The 22,167-nt window shown below is 37.0% G+C and overlaps 1 protein-coding gene across 2 annotated transcripts in view; it reads left to right on the top strand.

Annotated features, from left to right (window-relative positions):
• Positions 1 to 22,167, top strand: part of SON (SON DNA binding protein) — a 31,698-nt gene that overhangs the window by 9,053 nt on the left and 478 nt on the right. Inside the window, exons 4-14 of one of the 2 annotated variants that reach the window (XM_006862544.1) lie at positions 1 to 1,577; positions 1,647 to 3,553; positions 3,638 to 3,831; positions 5,257 to 5,417; positions 7,310 to 7,460; positions 7,698 to 7,885; positions 14,076 to 14,186; positions 15,073 to 15,189; positions 19,362 to 19,509; positions 21,782 to 21,853; positions 21,955 to 22,070. In XM_006862544.1, coding sequence (XP_006862606.1) covers positions 1 to 1,577; positions 1,647 to 3,553; positions 3,638 to 3,831; positions 5,257 to 5,417; positions 7,310 to 7,460; positions 7,698 to 7,885; positions 14,076 to 14,186; positions 15,073 to 15,189; positions 19,362 to 19,509; positions 21,782 to 21,853; positions 21,955 to 22,070 — 4,742 coding nt within the window. Of the gene's footprint in view, positions 1,578 to 1,646; positions 3,554 to 3,637; positions 3,832 to 5,256; positions 5,418 to 7,309; positions 7,461 to 7,697; positions 7,886 to 7,989; positions 8,245 to 14,075; positions 14,187 to 15,072; positions 15,190 to 19,361; positions 19,510 to 21,781; positions 21,854 to 21,954; positions 22,071 to 22,167 lie in introns of those variants that run through there. The other variant, XM_006862545.1, reaches the window with a different exon arrangement.

The following is a 22,167-nucleotide window of genomic DNA, read 5'->3' on the forward strand; positions in this document are numbered from 1 at the left end:
TAGCGACCAGCTCCATGGACTCCCAGATGCTAGCGACCAGCTCCATGGACTCCCAGATGCTAGCGACTAGCTCTATGGACTCCCAGATGTTAGCGACCAGCACCATGGATTCTCAGATGTTAGCTACTAGTTCTATGGATTCCCAGATGTTAGCAACTGGCACTATGGACTCTCAAATGTTAGCTTCTGGCACCATGGATGCCCAAATGTTAGCATCTGGTACCATGGATGCCCAAATGTTAGCAACTAGTACCCAAGATTCTGCTATGTTGGATTCAAAATCTCCTGATCCCTATAGGTTAGCTCAGGATCCTTATAGATTAGCCCAAGATCCCTACAGGTTAGGTCATGACCCTTACAGGTTAGGTCATGATGCCTACAGATTAGGTCAGGACCCTTATAGATTAGGCCATGATCCCTATAGACTAACTCCAGATCCCTATAGGATGTCACCTAGACCCTATAGGATAGCACCAAGGTCCTATAGAATAGCACCCAGGCCATATAGGTTAGCTCCTAGACCCCTGATGTTAGCATCTAGACGTTCTATGATGATGTCGTATGCTGCAGAACGTTCCATGATGTCATCTTATGAACGCTCTATGATGTCATATGAGCGGTCTATGATGTCCCCTATGGCTGAGCGCTCTATGATGTCAGCTTATGAGCGCTCTATGATGTCAGCCTATGAGCGCTCTATGATGTCCCCTATGGCTGAACGCTCTATGATGTCAGCTTACGAACGCTCTATGATGTCAGCTTATGAACGTTCCATGATGACTGACCGATCTATGATGTCCATGGGTGCTGACCGGTCTATGATGTCTTCATACTCTGCTGCTGACCGGTCCATGATGTCATCATACTCTGCAGCTGACCGGTCTATGATGTCATCTTACACTGCTGATCGTTCAATGATGTCTATGGCAGCTGATTCTTACACTGATTCTTACACTGATACATACACGGAGGCATATATGGTGCCACCTTTGCCTCCTGAAGAGCCCCCTACCATGCCACCATTGCCACCTGAGGAGCCACCATTGACACCACCATTACCTCCTGAGGAACCACCGGAGGGTCCTGCATTACCCACTGAGCAGTCAGCGTTAACAGCTGAAAATACATGGCCTACTGAAGTGCCAACATTGCCTCCTGAGGACTCGGTATCACTGCCTGAACCCCCTGTGAGTCAAAGTGAGATTTCAGAACCTTTGGCAGTTCCTGCTAATTATTCAGTGTCAACAGCGGAGCCCTCAGTGTTAGCAGCAGAGGCTCTTGTGACTGTTCCAGAACCGCCACCAGAGCCAGAGTCATCAGTTACATCAACACCTGTACAGTCTGCTATAGTAGAACATGAAATGATTCTAGAGACACCTGTGACTTGTATGGTGTCCGAAACTCACATAATGTCAGCTGAACCACCTTTGTTAGCATCAGACCCCCCTCCTGTTGTGTCAGAGACGGCAGAAACCTTGGGGTCTATGGGCACTTCAGGACATGCTGTTTCAGAAGTATCTATGCCTGTCTTTGAGCCAGCTGTAACTATTCCAGAGTCAGCCCAGACCACTCCAGAGGTGCCAGCCATGGCTCTCTCAGAGCCGTTGTCTATGGTTGTGTCAGAGCCAGTGGCTGTGGTTCCGGAGTCACCAGCAGTGGCAGTTCCAGAATTGCCAGCCATGGCTGTCACAGAGTCTGTGGCGGTGGCTGTCCCGCAGCCGCTGGCGGTGGCTGTCCCGCAGCCGCTGGCTGTTCCGGAAGTTCTAGTGGTAGCTGTCTCAGAGCCACCGACTATGACTGAGACTGAGCATCTTACTGTTCCTGTGCCAGTGGTTTCTGCCCTGGAACCTACTGTGCCTATGGTGGAACCAGCAGTGTCGGTCCTTCAACCTGCCATGATTGTTTCAGAGCCATCTGTTTCTGTTCAAGAATCTACTCTGGCAGTTTCAGAGCCTGCTGTCACTGTCTCAGAACAGACTCAAGTAATATCAACTAAATTGGTATTGGAGACTACATCAATGATACTGGAGTCTAGTGTTTTGTCCTCAACACATATTATAAAGGGAATGAATTTAATATCTGGTGGTTCTAATCTTGCTCCAGATGTTGGCATGCAGGAGATTACTATGTATTCAGGTGAAGAATCACATGCTGAAGGACACCTTAAGAGTGACTCCTATGGGACTGAACATGGAATGAGTATAGACTTTAACATGAATAATCATTTGATTGCTAAAGAAATGGAACTTAATACAATGTCTGCTGCCAGCACTTACAGTGTTGGTGAAATGGATGAAGAGAAAATTGTACCCATCAATGAAGTTGAACAATGCACAGTATTGGCTACCTGCCCTGGTGTTAGTGAGGCTGCTGTAGGATCTTCTGATCCTCTTGCTCTTGAACCTGATGCAAAAGGAACTACTAAGGGTATTGAATTTGCTACAGCATCTGCTCTAAGTTCAGATAATAAATACGATGTTGAAGTATCTTTATCAACTCAAGATACAGAACATGACATGGTAATTTCCACTAGCCCCAGTGGTGGTAGTGAAGCTGACATAGAGGGACCTTTGCCAGCTAAAGACATTCATCTTGATTTATCATCCAACAACCTTGTTAGTGAGGATGTAGAAGGACCATTGCTTATGAAAGAGAGCGAACAGACAATAGCAGTTGCCCTTAGCGCTAAAGAAAGTAGTGAAGATAAAGAAGTACTGATTCCTAGTAAAGAGATGTTGCCTGGTCTAGGATTTTCTGCCAATATTGAGGATATTAATGAAGCAGATTTAGTGAGACCATTACTTCCTAAGGACATGGAACGTCTTACAAACCTCAGAGCTGGTATTGAAGGACCTTTACTTGCAAGTGAAGTTGAACGTGACAAATCTGCCACAAGTCCAGCTGTAATTGGTATACCAGAAAGAGCTTCAGAGTCGTCATCAGAGGAAAAAGATGATTATGAAATTTTTGTAAAAGTTAAGGACACACATGAAAAAAGCAAGAAAAAGAACCGTGACAAAGGTGAAAAAGAAAAGAAAAGAGATTCTTCATTAAGATCTCGAAGTAAGCGTTCCAAGTCTTCTGAACACAAATCACGCAAGCGTACCAGTGAATCTCGTTCTAGGGCAAGGAAGAGGTCATCTAAGTCTAAGTCGCATCGTTCCCAAACACGTTCTCGGTCACGTTCAAGACGCAGAAGGAGAAGCAGCAGGTCAAGGTCAAAGTCTAGAGGAAGGCGATCTGTATCAAAAGAAAAGCGCAAAAGATCTCCAAAGCACAGATCCAAATCCAGGGAAAGGAAAAGAAAAAGATCCAGTTCTAGGGATAACCGGAAAACAGTTAGAGCTCGAAGTCGCACCCCAAGTCGTCGAAGTCGGAGTCACACTCCGAGCCGCAGGAGACGGTCTAGATCTGTGGGGAGAAGAAGGAGCTTTAGCATTTCTCCAAGCCGGAGGAGCCGTACCCCAAGCCGGAGGAGCCGCACCCCAAGCAGGAGGAGCCGCACCCCAAGCCGGAGGAGCCGCACCCCAAGCCGGAGGAGCCGTACCCCAAGCCGGAGGAGCCGCACCCCAAGCCGGAGGAGCCGTACCCCAAGCCGGCGGAGTCGCACCCCTAACCGACGGAGCCGTACCCCAAACCGGCGGAGTCGCACACCAAGCAGGCGGAGAAGGTCAAGATCTGTGGTAAGAAGACGAAGCTTTAGTATATCACCAGTCAGATTAAGGCGGTCACGAACACCCTTAAGAAGAAGGTTTAGCAGATCTCCCATCCGTCGTAAACGATCCAGGTCTTCTGAAAGAGGCAGATCACCTAAACGTTTGACAGATTTGGGTGAGTCATGAGGGTTAAATGATTTAACCTTACTTTATTATGATCTTTGGGCAACTGTAATATTTGGGATTATTGGCTTAAAATAAAATTTTTTATCTTTAAGTTAAATATTCTGCGTGGAGAAAATGAAGGAATGAATGCCTAAGTTTAGAGATAGATGTAATTAGAATTACAGAGGCCTGCTTTAGATTGGTGTTTCCATACTTAAATATTTTATTAAGTATATTTTACCATAATGAAAAATGGAAAGTAAAATTTAAAAACTAGGCTAGTATATGCTGAGATTGTTACTGTATTTCAACATACATTCTTGCTGATAACCTAAAATTTCATGATTTCCTTCTTAATAAGTTACATGTCTTAATATGGTAATATATAAGACTTTTACATGGTTGTGACGGTGACTGATTGGAAGTAAGTAGAGATGTTTGCATGTGGGGAGTCATTAACTGGGTGGGTAATAAGCAGCAAAATATATGGAATTTATTAGTGAATGATTTTAGTCATCTGTATTATATACTCAGAATAAAAAGCTCTAATTTCCCATGATTTTAAGTAGCATGCAAAGATGCTTAAAACGTGATGGATAGTGCATGAGTACCAGCAATGAGTGTAGACAATTTATTTTTCTAGTAGATAAGGGTAATCTAAAAAGACACTGGGAGAGAGAGAAAAGAGAATCTATTCAATTTAACAAAAGATTGAGTTTAAAGCACTGCAGAGGAAAAGTGTGTGGTTCTCTAAGTGATTACAAGAAACTGCCCAAAAGGAAAGCAGAATGTGAGGATTGCTATCGCATCATAGATGAGGTACTTTAGGAACACAGTAGAGAGATGTTAATTTTTCCTTGATGCCATGTTCGAAGAGCTGGCACTTGAACAGCATTCAAAGAGTGATTCAGATTGTCAGATTAGGAGAGTAATTTCCTGCAGAAAGGATAATAAAGACATAAAGGGTAAGGATATACTATGTTTGGAAAGTAAAGTTGGCTTTGACAGGTCTGTGTCTTAGTGTATGGCAGGGTGAGCAGAGTAGCTATAGTTAACTATTTTGTCTAGTGGTTGAATGGGAGGGAAGCTCAGTATGAACTTAATTGTTTAATAGGGGGTTGTTGTTAAAGTGCCGTTGAGTTGGTTCTGACTCATAGCAACCCTATATGGGGTTCCGAAGGAGTGACTAGTGAGCTTGAACCGCCAACCTTGAATATCAAACCAGTCTAGCAATCCAGCGCATAAACCTATAGTACCACACCAGGACTCCAGAATAGGGGGTAAACACGTAAAAAATTGGAGCCAAAGTGATATGATCACAAGTATAACTTGGCTAGAAATTTGGTATCTTAAGTTGTTAGCATTTAAAACTTGATAATGTAAAATGTAAGTATACAACCTTTTAGGAAAACTGCTTATATTTTTTCTCTTATAGATAAGGCTCAATTACTTGAAATAGCCAAAGCTAATGCAGCTGCCATGTGTGCTAAGGCTGGTGTTCCTTTACCGCCAAACCTAAAGCCTGCACCTCCACCTTCAATAGAAGAGAAAGTTGCTAAAAAGTCAGGAGGAGCTACTATAGAAGAGCTAACAGAGGTAAGCTAGAGAGAATTTGTTTTTGTACTTAAATGGATTATTCCAGTGATGTTGACTCTGGAGCGTGCCAAAACCCGAATTGTGGGCCGAACTGATAATGGCTGGCACCAAGTGGCCAAAACCCGAAATACAGATGTGGCAGCGGCAGAAGCTCTGTTTAGCAGGCCATTATCCGGGATGGCTAAGCTCCGCTAGCTAAAAGTTACTTCCCATTACTTTTGCTTTCCAGTTTTAGAAGCCAAACTGACTGAGGAGTGGGACGGTTCGTTTGAATGGAGGAGGTGTTGAGTGAGCAACACGCAGAAGCTCGCCTACAGTTTCGTTTCCATTCACGACGTGTTCACTGATCGCCACGAGTGTACTGCATATACGCAAAGACACAGACAATCTTCAGAAATGATCTTTTGCCACCGGAGCTTGGAAATTAATGAGAATAGCTGGCCATTACCTGAAAGGAACTTCTTTCGCATCAACATTTCGGGTTTTGGCTGTTTGGTACCAGCCATTGGCGATAATGGCCGGCCATTATCAGTTCTTCTTGCGGTTCGGGTTTTGGCAGTAACATATGTATTTTAAACACAAATTTGTTTTTAAAAATTGGATCTTTTCAATTGAGGCTTTTTGGGGGTTGGGTGGGCTTTGTTGTATTATTGGCTTTTCTTTTTTTTATTTTGGTAGAACGCTGAAATATTGCTGCTAGGATCCAGAAATACCATACTGTTTCATATATTGAAACTTGTTATTGGCTAGCCTTATGCCAGCCTACCACTGTCAATATTTTGTTCCCCTTGGTTATAAGCCTGATATTACTTTGTGTTTTTGGCTAAATGAGCTTTTTATTCTATTGTACTATTTTTCAGTTGATAATGGATGTGACTAATTCTGCTTGTTTAGAGACAGGTCTGCCCAAATTTATTCTGATCTTTTTATAAAGCCAGGTAGTAGAGTCTTTTCCTTCACTTCTCAGGAAGGAATTGACTTTGCTTCATATGTCAGACCTCATCAGTTGGACCCTCTTCATCATACCTTATTTTCCATTCTTGTTTTCTTTCCTTATTCAACTCAATCTACAACAGTTAGGAGGAGACATATCACTATCTAATCGTATCCCAAATGCTTCAGATCTTGTTTACCATATATTTGTGGATCATAAAATCTCTTCCTCACATTTTTCATTTATTACAATTCAAATTACAACTTAAAAGTTAAAGAAACTCTAGTTAAGACCTATCAAATCCAAGCTTCTTATCCAAAGTTTGAAACCCTGTGTGAATACTTTGTGCTCTTCTATTTTACTCCACTATTCAGCCCTCTTATCCTTTTAACAGTTGTTTTCACCTTTTGCCACCACCTAAAATGACTTTTCCTTACCAGTACTTGTTCCTCACTATGAAAATCTGGCTCAGAATTCTTCCAAGGAATTTTTCCTTGATTATCTAGCCTTGCCTGATTCTTTTTTCTCTTAAACCTTTGTTTTTCAGCACTTATGTACTCAGTTTGTATTATATTGGTTTGCACTTGTTGTTCTGTTGCTCTGTAAAAGCGTTCTTCAATTATCTCATGTGTATGTATTCTATCTCTTGAACTAGATTGTAAGCTCCTTGGGAGCAGGGACCATGTCTTCTACTTTTTTTTTTTTTTTTTTTGTATTCCCTGGACAGTGCCCAGTACAGTGCTCTGCACATAGTAGGTGCTCAATAAATGTTGTTGACTGACTGAACAGCCAGAGTGTGTTTAAATGATAGCTAACAAGCTAAGTTATGTGTGTATAACCTATATTATTAATCTTGCTTTAATCTTGAAAGTTGGTTTTACGGAGTTTTGATTTTTAAGAAATTGTAATTCTACATAAATGTGTAAGATTTATCTTTTGTTTGTTTTTGCTTTTTAAGAAATGCAAACAGATCGCACAAAGTAAAGAAGATGATGATGTAATAGTGAATAAACCACATGTTTCGGATGAAGAGGAAGAAGAGCCTCCTTTCTATCATCATCCCTTTAAACTCAGTGAACCCAAACCCATTTTTTTCAATCTGAATGTGAGTATTAGAGTTTATGGATTGATGAAACAGCTCAGTATATGGAACTGTGTAAAAACAAAACAAAACAAAACTAAATTCCTACTTTATATTCTTAATTCTTAAATACTGTGAATCCATTTTGAAACCTCAGATTGTGTTCGGAATCTTCAGAAATCAATGTAATGTAGGTCTTTGTTATGTTGTTATGTGCTGTAGAGAGACTACTGAGTTTTAATTACTCTTTTTTTTCAGATTGCAGCAGCAGCAAAGCCAACTCCACCAAAAAGCCAGGTAACATTAACAAAAGAATTTCCTGTATCATCTGGATCTCAACACCGAAAAAAAGAAGCAGACAGTGTTTATGGAGAGTGGGTTCCCGTAGAGAAAAATGGTGAAGAAAACAAAGATGATGATGATAATGTTTTCAGCAGCACTTTGCCATCTGAGGTAAGTGAAAGGAGTGAAATGTATTGTTTTCTTTTTTTTATACCTGAATCTGCCATTTTATTGTTATTTTATATCTGATTTGGATTCTGTTTCACTCTTCTTAGGGCCGGGTTAAACGGCAGGGCCGGGTTAGACGACAGCTGAAACAACCCGCAGCTTCTCATTTGACAGTAACTCGATGCAATTCACTTTGTGGAACCAAGCCACAAAGTGAAAAGCATCGAATTGCAGAGAACAGTGTTATCACATCCCTACCCAACATTGGGCCCTCCATGCACTTGTGGGAAGGTAGCCCAAGGTACAACTACTTAGCTTCCCGTTTTGCTTCAAGGCTATACAGCTCTAGATTTTGGTGGTAGCAAATTTATTGGGTGGAGGGGTTGAGTGGCTAGAGGCAGATCCTCAGGTTCAACACAAGAACGGGATTGGAAAAGGTCACTGATAACGTGCATCTTGGGTACATAGCCCATTGCCTTTAAATAGTGGTTCCTACTATCTTTCTGGGTTGTTTTTCAGATAGCCTTTAATTATCATCAGTTTTCCTATCTTGTATTACCTTGGTCCTTTTGAATTCTTGTGTTTAACCTAATGCTCAGCCTTGGTACTCCATTCCCTTCGCCTTCCCCTCTTTGCTACTATTAAAAGTTGGAGACGTGGAAGTCACACTTGAAATTTCCATGAGGCTATAGTTGTATCTTGTTAAATTAAGCAGTAATAATGCCAAGTGTCAAAATAACCCCATTAAAATGCCGCCTGATTAAATAATGTGCTGCTAAATATAATGCACATGAAAACAGCAAGACTGTATATATGTAAATATATATATATATATATATCTGTATCTTTGTATGTATCTCTGTATCTGTACCTTTGCTGTATCTTTTAATAAACAGTTTACTTTTATTTAACTTGTTGTGCAAAATCACGCTTGGGGGATCTGGGAGGGTGGAGACTTAATAGGGGGGTGGGAATCTTAAATGATATACCATAGACTAGTTGTCATCACCTTTCTTCTGCTTGCCCTTGGTGTCCAAAGACCAGACATTTGTCCAAGAAATGGACTAGATATCTGATGCCCTTAAAATGTGGGGCTACATCCCCACTTCCTTTTACTGCAGTTCTAGGTCAGAGAGATCTGTACTCTTCACCTTCAGTTCCTTCACTGGCCATATCATTTTTCACTAAACACCTACAATACTACAAATCATGTTTATCAAATCAGAAAGTGAAGAGAACCCAAATCAGAAACTTTGTGATAGCAGTATTTTTTTCCCGAGCTATATAGTCACAGGCGACATTTTCACTGTGTTTTTTTGACCCGCGGCATTTTGAAAGGGAACAAGTCCTATATGATGAAGTGAGGCATGGTAACTAAATACAACTTACATTCACCAGTGGTCTGTGTTCGCATGGAGTACAACAATTAAAGTTATACCATCACCATTAAGGGGGAGCTAGAGCTGCTTTGAACAATATTTTAAGAAACCAATTGAGTAGCTTTGTTGCTATTCTTGGGGAGGTTAAGCTGCACATCTCTGGAGGGAACGTAATTGACACTTGTAACTGACTGAATCTTGTATTAACTGAGTATCAGCCATCATAAAAAGGGCTAAATAGATTTACTTAGAAATCCTGATACCAATCCTTTCAGTCAATTTCTTGCATATTAAGCATTTAACAAAGAATTAAAAAAAAGATAGCTATAGAGATGATATGTGAATAATTTTGCAATGGAGTGAAGACCTAATGAATAGTATAGCAAATTTCCAAGGCATTTTCCTCAGAAGATAAGTGACCCTAATGGTTTTAACTTTCTTCAGTTGAACATGGGGCAAGTGGATTTTCATAATTAGATGATTTTTTGATTGAGACATGTGAGTGTGTGTATATTTATATTTTAATACACAGCCATTCTCCATCTTAACACTGTTGGTGTGATAGCCTTAGCTTTATCTTTCCTCAAACGTGAATGTTAGATTTTAACTAAAAGATTTAAATAACTAGTTCTAAATAAAAGAATTCCAAAGTTTCAACAGGAAATGGAGACAGGATTCTATTTTGCTTTCAGGTTCCTACTTTTATGTAGCCACACCTAGAGGAAATGTTCACAACATAAAATGTTGAATTCTGTTTTTCATAGACCAGTGTTGGTGGAAAACTATTGGTGACATTTAAGATAGCATGACCCTTTGATAGGGCTTTCTAGAGCTAAAAAAAGTTCTTTTAGATGGTCAGTTTTTTTTTTTTAACTGGGTAGCCTTTATTTCTCCCCCCTATTAATCCCTTTCATCTTAATAAATATAAATGGAGTTTGTGGTTCTTTAGTCTTGAGTATAAAAAACATTTAGGCAAAGATCACGGATTTGGTCTTCATAAGGACCAAATTAGCTTTGTTAAATAATGGACTACATCCTAAACCCCACCAAATGTCTTGCACATGAGTGCTTTTTGACTTAAGTATAAGTGGACAGAAGTTGTGGATGGATCAGCATAAATCCATATCTTATGGGAAAACAACTCATCAGACTGTGTGCTGTCTACTGTGACCATAGCATCGTCTTTCTACTCAGAAACCAGCGGCATCCTCAGTAAGGAGTGACTACAGAACTTTGACCATATTTGTGTGAATATGCTTTATAAATAACGAAATCATAAATATTGGAAACTAGTATCTTAAAACAATTGTCCCTGGGGGTTTTAATTATTGGTAAAAAAGTTAGTAAAAGTTTACATGTTACAAGATTTAGCATGGAGTTTTCAGTCATAAATGTTTTAGAGATCCAGAACTAACTCAGTGATTGCTTACATATTAAGTTCATCTTTATCACAAGCAATGAACTTGGTTTGTATTTCTCAAGTTTATGTCCACATCTCAGTGGGGTTAAAATTATCTTGAATTTGGAAGCTTTGTGTTTACAAAGTTTAGGAAAGTGAAAAATTTTTGCATACGATGAAAAGTTTAATTAGAAATGAAGCACACAGTTCTTGGTTAGTGCTAGAATGTAAAATGTACAGCTCTGGTATTCATTCTGTAGATTCTTTTAGGTGGTTACCAATTTATTTGAGCTATTTAATAGGTTGAATTCCAATTACTATTCATTAAGTTTAAACTTATTTTTAAGTTAACAGTTAGTTGCACTAGAGAGTTTTATAAAACTGATTCTTAATTCACTTTTAAGCCCAATCTATATAACTGGGACATTTTGTGTTTAATAATGGCTTTTGTTTTTATGGCTGTTCTGTGAACCTCTTAATATTTTTATTACATTTTGCTAAATATTTTAAGATCATGTGTCATACTCAGGTTAGATGCTTTTCTTTAGTTACGATTTCTTAAAAATTTCCCTTTTTTAATTGGAGATACCTGCAATAGCAGTATTGAAAATAACTTTGTTTCAGAGGTTATTTTTAATCTCATTGACACTATCTGAACAGTTCTTTATTTCTTTAATACCCTTTCATTGACCTCCTAAGAAATACTAATTCAAATAATTTGTTTCTACTTTGGTAAACAGTTGGATTAACAAAAGTTGGGGGAAGTAAACTGACAGAAGAAATTTTTAATGAAAATTAAACATATAAAAGGTACACTTGTATAATATAGGTCATGAATTAAACATTACATGATGCTAGATGCATTGTATTTAATTACTCAAATCACTACTGTAGGTTATATATGAAGTTTTTGTTGCTAAGATAAAGAGATTCAGTAACTTGGACAGGTTTTTATTAATGTTATACTTACACATATTCCATATATTCTTTTATGTAAATTTCACTATTTTGAGAAAGTCTTAGGAGGAGGATTTAAAAAATGGTTTTGAATCTCCATAGCCACATTTTAAGTGTCCAGTGGCAATTACTGCAGAATGTTTTACTAGCACTGCTTTTAAAGGGTGGTGGTGGTAATTTATAAATGAATTAATATGAATAAATAATCTAAATAGGAAAAACAACATTTAGTTTAGCCAGGGAACATTTAAACTTTGATTATGCTAGTTGGGTTTTTATGTCTTATTGTATAGCCCACATTATCTTGAAAAGTTGGAAATGGACTTTTTGCTGCAAACACTTGAGCATTCATCAGAAATAATTTTGCTTATTCTATTTTGAATATATTTTCTCATCCTTAAAAATGTGAATATGAAATTAGTAGTTAAGTTACTATTTGGTAATAAAATTTTGATATGAATTTGGAACTCACTTCATTAGCCTCTTGAATTAATAAAGTTTGACTATGTTGCGATAAAAATGAGTTGTAATTTTATCTAAAATAAAATCATAGTGAATGTTTAAGATTGATATATAAAAATATCTTTACAGAGTGAAATGTGATTTTAATATGGAATATTACTGAGCTCTTAAGGAAATTTCCTGGAAATAAATGAGGGAAGTATTTTTAGGTTACTGGCTTATTCCAAGTAAATGTTAAAAGCATGAACAGGTTTTAAAAGGTGTATTAACTACTTTCAAATAAAAAATTAATTTTGTAGAAAAGTGGGAGTTTTGAGAGCGAGCTAAAATACTTTCTTATGGCAGCTTTATAGTGTAAGATTAAGGATCAAAGACCCTAGTAGGTGGACACTTCCCCCCACCCCACCCCCAGCATTTCCTCAGGTTTTATCTTTTCTATAATAAAATCTATTATTCACACTTGAATTTTCAGACTGCTATAGGACCACAAATAATTGTAGCCAGATTAATGAAAAACTACTTGAAATATATTTAATGAGTCTTTTGAAATTACATTGATAATCCTCCCAGGCAATTTTAGGTAACATCTAAGATAGAGCAACCAAGCAAACAGAACATTTCACTCTGAAGTGGCTGGGTTCCTATTTAAAGTTCCAGAAACTGAACACACTAAATTCTTATCAGGCCAACGTTATGTAGATAAGCTGTTAAAGGCCCAGGTAATAATTTGTGTGGATAGCATCAGGTTGACCAGCAAATTAAGGACATTCATTTAAGAAGTCTATAAACAGTCTTATCAGCAATTACAGAATTAGTTTAACTTTTGCCTTTGTTTTACATGGCAACAGAAATTACACTTTTTGTGGAAGAGAAAAACTTGATTCATTAGCTAACAGTGAGTCAATAAGGTAACATGACCAACTCTGACTCTAAGGGGCTCTGAATGGAGAGAAGGGAACACTAGTGAATCATTTTTTCATTGTAATCATTCATAGATTATAGGTCTTTGAAAAGTATTTCATCCAGAATGCATAGTCTAATACAGTTAACTTCTACTTCCATTTTTAAAAAAGGAAATCTATAACTTTTAACTAATTTACTGACTTCCTTGTGTTTATCGTATCTATGCTTAATTCTTTATATATGAAACAACCTCATGCCAGATAAGAATTTCCCGACACAATTTTCAGGGGATATAACTAGGAAAACATTAGTGGGTTAAGTGGTGTCGGAAGAAAAACAAAGATCAAGAATAGGTGAAGTTGCGCTCTCAATTTTAGAACAAAATGTATTGAATTCTTAATGAGTTATTTCTATATGGCTGAAAATAAAGACCCAAGGCTTTTAAACACCTGTAATTTTAAGCATTTTAATTATATTATGTACTTAAAAGTATTTTAAGTCTGATCATAGATTTGTGCAAACTGAAAGCAAAAGATTCATTAATTTTTTAATGTAATGTATTAGAAAAAAATTGGGTTCTTAAGACCTAACTAGAATCCTGGTGTAGTGCTGTAGCGTCAGCACTGGACTGCTAACCACGAGGTCAGTGGTTCAAATCCACCAGCTGCTCCTCAGAAATGCTAATTGGGGTCAGTATATATTTTATACCAACTTGATGGCACTTAGATACCTAACTACTTCTATTCACAAAGGCAAGGTGTAAAGGAGTAATAATTTTTATGGTAATGGTTTTTCGACTATTAAGAATTTTTACTGCTTCTGAAGGTATAGCAATAAGAACATTCCTAATAGGACTCTATATATAATTTCAGTTTGATATAGTAGAAAATAAGCTGAAATCTGTTACAGGCTTTGAATTGGGTTCTGTGGTTGCCTTTGATAGTAACTAAAGCTTAAATAATTTTCTGTTTTCTGTATCTTTTGCCTACTTTCAGTATATTAATATGTAAGACTTGTAAGATACTATGAGCACTATTCAGAATTTGGGGGGCCTGTGGTAATTTAAGATAATTATCTATGTTTTTTTTCTTAGCCTGTGGACATCTCTACAGCAATGACTGAGCGAGCACTTGCTCAGAAAAGACTCAGTGAGAATGCATTTGATCTTGAAGCTATGAGCATGTTAAATCGAGCTCAGGAACGGGTATGTAGCAGTTTTTAATGTCTAAATGAGAATTTGACTAACCAGAGTTGAGTTGTAACAAAATCTGTGACATGATATTGAAATAAAGTTTTTTAAACTAAAAAAATCCAAGAAAGTAAATAATTTATCTTAATTAGGATCTCTGTGAGTCGGAACAAACTCTGGCACGTAATAAAAAAAAACAAGGTCACACAACTAATATATAATAAGTGGGGAAACTGGAATTCAAGCCCAGGCAATTAAAATCTAGAGTGTGTACTTTTTAACAGTCTAATAGCTTTTGACTTAGATCAAGTACTTTTTTATTGTAGGTATATATAGAAACAGTAAGTACAGGTTCAGACCAATAATGAAAGCAATGCCTGATATACCACCAGATGCTTAGTAAATAAGATTTGAACTGATTTGAATAACAAGCATATACCGTGAATTTAACTAAATTAGTTATTAATAATTTAAAACCTAGGTTGATATTTGTTGGAGTGTAGTGTGAGATGGAAGAATGGGATTAGAATGGATTCTTTGGTATATTAGCTTGCTTTCATTTTTATGTTTCAATTATTTCTATTGTTTACATTTTTTGAAGAATGAATATTACAACTTTTTTTAGTTGTTAAACATCTCAGATATTGTTCTTATGGATTTACTGATGGAATGGGTTAATAGAGTCTGTCAAACTTTGCAAGATTTAGAGGAAATAATTTGTATTATGTGTAAATGCAATATATTGCTATAAAATAGGTTGACTAATATTATGCAGCTGTTTTAGGAACTAACATTTTTGCTTAATTACTTGTTCTTAGCAGTGGCATTTTAACCAGATGAGTGATTTTATTTAATCTAAGCTTCCTGTTTTGATTTTTGTGTGTTTTTTTTTTTTTTCCAGATTGATGCTTGGGCTCAGTTAAACTCTATTCCTGGCCAATTCACAGGAAGTACAGGAGTACAGGTTCTGACACAAGAACAGTTGGCCAATACTGGTGCCCAAGCTTGGATTAAAAAGGTATACAATATATATACACATACATAAGTGTTGAAGTACAAAGATTTTTTTTTTTTTAAAGTATTATTAAAAATGCATGAAGGGCCCAATAACTAACCAATGTTCATTAGTAAATTTGCTATGTATGTACGTTCCAGGATGGACACTGAAGATGGACCTGATTCATAAGACAATGGCAAATGTATAAATAGGGCTCAAGAGCCAATCAGTTTATATCCCTAGGCTATTTTTATTTTTTCCTTTTTTAACTGTATGTTTAATGCCAACAGTGTATTATCAGGTGCTGTTCAGAATATTCCAGTTCCTGTTGGGCTACTAATCTAATAATTTCAAAGCAGTGGTTCTCAAATGTTTCCTCATCATGGGATACTTTATTACAGGTTTATTTTTGGTGGATCACTGTCCCCAAGAGCCTTCTACCACACCCTAATTTCCCATACCTCTATTCCATTGTCCTTAACCCTCTTACCACCTTTCCTTAGTGCCTGTGCCCTCCTTAAAAATCCCTGTTCCTTACCCCTCTTGTGACTTCCATCCCCAGATCCCTATGGTTGTCAGCCATTGATTACAGCAAGTGGTTGGGAGGCCCTATTTATTAGCACTGCATGTGGCTATCGTGCCATGGGACTGTGGAAGGCTGAGGGAGGATGGCTGGAGTGTGGGGTGGGCAGTGTTAAAGGGTGGTGAAGGAGGTGGGGTGGGGATGGAGAATACCATCTGTGGACCACCATTCAGGCCCTGGTGGCCTCTGGTGATCCACAGGCTCAATTTGAGAACCACTGATCTCATGGAAAACAGGACATATAAGACCTAAAATCAATGGAGAGGATGGACACCTCGTGCTGCGAAGATGTAGGTGCATCTGGTTTCAGATTCCTGCAATAAGACCTGAGAAATCCACCTACGGCTGCCTCATTATCGGGGGAGTCTTAGGTGGTTAAGGAGGGCTTTGTGAAGAAGTACATTCTGGTGAAGGGATGTGGCTTGGTTGGATGGGTGATGGGAAATTTGTTTCAGGAGTACTGGCAGCATAGCAGTGCTGAAACTGGGAGGCTGCATGGTCTATCCCGCTGTATTCCTGACTCCTTGTGTGAACTTAGGCAAGTAATTCTTTGGAGTTTTAGAGTCTCCAAGCTTCAAGTGGAGACAGTCTTTATTACTGCCTCACAGTGTAGTAATCAGTAGTGTGAAGGGTCTCTACAAAGAAATGTCTTAAGTGCCAGCGAATGAACTCTTATTTCTGAAAAATGAGACATCACTTGCTTTGATGTTTCAATCTCATAAGTTACTTCAATTTTGATGGTTTTATCTCTGACTCTTAGTAACAAAATTAATATAAAACATCAAATATTGTCAGTTTGCCTGCTGATATTTTTTTGGAAATACTTACACTAATATGTGCATAGTACATGGTCAGATTCATGAAAGAGCTTTACTTTTATGTAGTTTACTGTGGGTTGGTGTTGGGTAAAAGAGGATGAAGATCTAACAAATTTTTAAGTTTGGATTTATTTTTTATTTATTTTGAATGTATTTGAGAAATGGTTTTCATATTAATGGGAAGAATTATACTTTTACATCTTTTTCTTTAATATTTTAAATTCTTAATACTACTTAATCTTAAAATTGAACTCAGTATTTATGAAGTCTTAGAGATGATAGTATCAATGTGTCTTTTAGACACATGATTATACATCTCTGTGATTACTTGTAGAAACTTATGAATGGGTTTGCATTGTAAATTTTTAGTCTTCATCTATATAATGAAGTCTTGATCTATAATGCTTGGATACTTCTAAGTAGCATTATGCTTTTAACATAAATAACTTTTTAAAAAGTGAATCTCACGGTGATTCAATTGGCTGGCTACCAACTTTTTCCTTAAAAACTTCTTTTTTGTAGTTGTATTTTCAGTATTGTAGGCAGTTCATTGATATTAAATAAGCTTTTATATGCTTAGTCATATATAGAGTCCAAAGGTTTGTCCTTATAGTGTACATAACTATATCCCAGGAATGAAATTATTTTCACAAATTACCACAAGGTAAAATATGTGTTCATCAGACCGAATTTTGAATTATTAGAGAAGCAATGCTTCTAATAAAATAATCTTTGGTATAAAATTACTAAAGAAATGTAACTAATATTCTAAGGAAGAAACATTTCATCTAGAAAAACTGGCAGAACATTCAACAAAGTCATTAGGCAACTGGAAATCTAAAATGTTTCTTTACTGTGAATATCACAAATACTATCTGCTCATTAAACACTGAGTTGTGTTTTAAAAGCTTTTTCAATTATCTTTGGGCTTTTCTGGCCTAAGTATAGTCTTAACACCCTCTTTATAAAGCCATACAGAGTATCAACATTTTTAAAAATTCATTGCAGTGTATTTTTAGATGGAAAAGAGTGACAGTTATGAAAGTTTTATAAATATTCTCATTCATCAGTAAAAAAAAATTTTTTAATGGTTATTGATTTACAAGAACCTTTATTTTCTGGAATGAAATGATTTGGACAAAACCTGATTTGTTGTTTACTGGGTAGACTCATTGGAATAATCAGCTTTTGAGGGGGATAACTGCATACATATTGGGGTAAAGAAACAAGCAACTATTAAAGAATACAAGACAAAATTGGAAACCTGGATTATTTGTGGGTTTGTATTGTATTTTGCACAGTTGCCCTTTTTTTTAGGAGTGTTTCCTGGAAAAGATGGGCGGATGAACCTGGAAGTAAGTAAAAATCATTCTAGGTGTGTAGCATCAAGGCAGTTGATATCCAAGCATCAGCTAACTTTTTCTCTTTATACATCTACACTGCATGGCCTGCACCAAATAAAGGAACTGAACCAGGGTTATGTTTTTACCTCCACAGCTGCCTCCTTCCATCAGAGCACCTTGTTGAACTTAATGTCTAGTCTTACATACATCATTGGCATGTTACATACCCCAGCATGTAATTAAAAAGCTGGGGAACAAGTACGATTATACAGTTTTACTACTGTGTAAAATAAAAATTTCAGATTTAGCATTAACTTATCAATGCAGAAATGATGATACATACGGTTTCCAAAGCTACCAAATGTTTTGGCTCCCTCTGTTGATAACTTAATGCTAGAGAATAAACCTAATATTAAAACACAAGGGAAATAAAGCATGACTTGATGAATGCTATTTTTTTTTAAATGACCATGAAGATTAACAGAATTTAATACTGTTTATGTAGATGAATGCCCTTTAAAACAAGGCATCATATATGTAACCTGTGAGAATAACTGATCATGCTAATGTATACAGTTGTGCATCTTTAAGACATTAAGCGGTTTGCTGCTTTGATGGAAATTATGGTTCAGTGGGTTGGATACAAGAGAGATGACTGTTCACAGAATAACCTGTGAACTTTCACCCCTCTATATGGAAACTTGTTTCAGGGCCAAATCCTTGTAGCTGTCTTCTTGCCCCGGTCAGTGCCAGCCCTACTATTCACAACACTGCTGCTACCGAGGCCTAGGTATGTAAACATTTAAGGAGTTTTTAAAAGTCTTTTTAACTTCAAGCTAGGTTTTAAAAAAATTCAAATTCAGGTTATCTTCTGGGATTGTATATTTATTGAATAGATATTTTTGTACCATATAGATTTAATTTTAAGTCATCTTTTTGCTTCATAGGAACGTTCTATGTAAAACTATACTTGTTTTATATTATAGAATGGGGACTGAAACTTTGTATAATAACAGTATGCATTTCTGAGTAATATCTGGGCTTTATTCATTAACTAGGTACACCTGGGACAATTAATATTATTGAATGCTTTAACATTGCCTTCTTTTTATTTTGCAAGCTAAGAAGAGATACCAGTGAACCTAAATAGTGGACGAAACAGGAGTGTTCTAATTTTTTTTTGGAGGGGGGCATAAAGGCCACTGTTTTTAAACTGCCATTTACTTGCTTTAATTGACTTTGAAATAAAATACATTATAATGTATAAGTAAAATATGCAAACTAAACTGTGTGAGTATAGAAGCATTTAAATTTAATTCTATAATAACTGTAACAGGTTTTAGCAGTAAAATGAGATTTTAATTATTTTTTTATAGAGAGCTACCACTGCATTTGTAATCAGATCCTAACTGTAAAATGGGGACATTTTACCTTTCTTTCTCTGGATAGGATCAGTTCTTAAGAGCAGCCCCAGTAACTGGAGGAATGGGAGCCGTTTTGATGAGAAAAATGGGCTGGAGAGAAGGAGAAGGATTAGGAAAAAACAAAGAAGGAAATAAGGAACCTATTCTAGTTGATTTTAAGACAGATCGAAAAGGTAAATTGTTTTTGTAATGTTCATTATTATATGTCCTTTAACTAGGGTTTCATTATCTTTACATATTGCTTTGATACTATACTAAATGTAATTCTGGTACCTGTGCATGTCTTTGTCAGAGAAAAAGTTTAACCCGTTTTCAATAAAAATACAGTTGGGAGACCTTAATTTGAACTTTTAAAAGGAAACTTTAGTCAGTACGGTTTGCAAACTATTATAAAAATAGCCATATATGCGTGATTAATTTTAACTAGGTTTTATGTCTAGAAAAATAGAATTTCCATTTTGTTTTCTCTTGGCAAAAGCCATATTCTTAATTTTTTATATCTAGAATTGGATTTCCCTTGTTTATCCTTCTATTTTCATTCCATAACTCTGTTTACTTTTCTCTCATTTCAGACTCAGTAGTTGAGTCCTGTTGGGTTGGGGCTGCAGAGTAGTAGACCAGCCAGGGACAAAACAGTATTACCTCTTATTAAAATCTAAACTTGTTTTAAGGTACTTTGGAACTTCTACCACTGCATGGATTTTGCTACTGTCTTCAGAAGCTCTAGTGGCTCATTGGGTTAAACACTGGGATGCTAACCAAAGATCAGTGCTTCAAACCCACCAACTGATCCACAGTAGAAAGATGAGGGAGTCTACATCTGTAAAAGGCAATTGGGTCTGCTTTGACCTGTACAGTCCCTGAATTGACTCCACAACAGTGGGTTAGTCAGAAGTCTTGTGGGTGAAGTCTGATAGAGTTAAATTCTTAATGAGTTTAGAAGTGTTCTGACTATGAAACATTATTTTAGCACATCTTATATTATAATTACAACACTGTCATGTTAAGTTCACATGAGAGGGAATTTATCAAATTTGTATGTATTCATATACATATAAAATGATAAACAGGATGCAAAAAATGTAATTATTCTATTAACATCATTAAGAATGGGCCATTTTCTTAAATTAGAAAGGGTCCTTATTTGTATTAATTGTGCCACATTAGAACAATGTCGTTTCTAAAACTTGATTCTGAAAAATGGATAGGTTTCTGTGAGGGGGTGCAAATGGCTCTGTATGAGCCCTTCATTTAGATTTACAGCCTTTGAAACCTTGTTACAGGGTCAGTGTGAATTGGAAGAAGCATGGGTGTCTTTCATCTGTCTCTGTGGGGCTGTACAGCATGGCCTTTTTGAAAGTTCTCAGAGACATATCCCAGAACAGGTTTGGGAAAATATACCAGTATGTATTGGTGTGGTACTGTGGGTTAATGCACTGGACTGCAGTCAGTTTGAACATCCAGGTCAGTTTGAACAGACTTTGATGGCACTTAACGTTCTTAGCAAAGGAGTGGTAGAAGTTTCTCCTTAGTACATGGAAGCTGGGAAAAGCAGTTTTAAACAGAACTACTGGAAGGAGCTCTGGTAGCGTAGTGATTGAGTCAGGCTGCTAACCTTAAGATCAGCAGTTCCCAGCTACAAGCCGTTCTGCAGGAGAAAGATGTGGCTTTCTTGCTGCATCTGTAAAGTTTTATAGCCTCAGAAACCTTATGCAGGGTGACCGAGAGTCAGAATTGACTCTAAGGCACATCACCACTGCAAGGAACCTGATGTCCTGGTGTGGAGTCGTAGGATAAAGTGTGGGACCACAGGTCAGTTTGAAATGCAAGGTCAGTGGTTCAGATTCACCAGCCACTCCTTGGAAACTATGCAGGGTCGCTAGGAGTCGAACTCCACTTGATGGCACTTATAACAGAAAAAAACACAAGGAACCAGTTCTAGTCGATTTTGCAATAAGCTTATGCAAACAAGTTATGTTTGTCTTTTGAGACCATCTCATACTTGTTAAGTCAAAGTTATTTTATGGAGAAAAGTAATGACTAATTTATGCTTTCTCACTTTTGCTTTTTTTTTTTTTAACTTAACAATACTTACCTTTATTGGTGTATTATAACTGAGGGCTACTTTTTGATGGGTAAGGTATCCTTAATTTATATTTTAAATTTGTGTGTTGGCTAAACATTTGGTTTTATACTATTTCCAATACCAACAGTGTATAGGATTGAAAGTCTGTACATACAAGGCTTCCAAAAGTTGATGGAAAAATTCCATTAACTTTTCCATTCTCTTCTTGAAGCCCCTTTGTATATTATCATATGTATTAATACCTAGCAAAGTACAACTGAAGGTATGGATTGATGTCCAGAGTCTCATTTTACTATAATAACTTTTAAGTGCCACCCTGACTTTTCCTTAGTGAACACTGGCTTTCCTTTTTTCTAAAGGTCTTGTTGCAGTGGGAGAAAGAGCACAAAAGAGATCTGGGAACTTCTCTGCTGCAATGAAGGATCTGTCAGGTTAGAATACACTGTGGAATTTCCTCTTGTATTCATAATTTCTTTTAATAAAAGATGTTGGAAATATTTTGCAGCTGATTACTTTTTTTCTTTCTCTGCAGGCAAACATCCTGTGTCTGCCTTGATGGAAATCTGTAATAAGAGAAGGTGGCAACCACCTGAATTTCTCTTGGTCCATGATAGTGGCCCTGATCATCGCAAACATTTTCTATTTAGGGTAAATATAAATTTTTGCATTACTCAACTTGTCTTAATGATAAAGGGTGAGGGGGGCAATAAGCATTATATGGTCATAAGAATCTTATTGTGGGTTG

Source organism: Chrysochloris asiatica, unplaced genomic scaffold, assembly GCF_000296735.1.
Source record: "Chrysochloris asiatica unplaced genomic scaffold, ChrAsi1.0 scaffold00049, whole genome shotgun sequence".
Lineage (NCBI taxonomy): Eukaryota > Metazoa > Chordata > Mammalia > Afrosoricida > Chrysochloridae > Chrysochloris > Chrysochloris asiatica.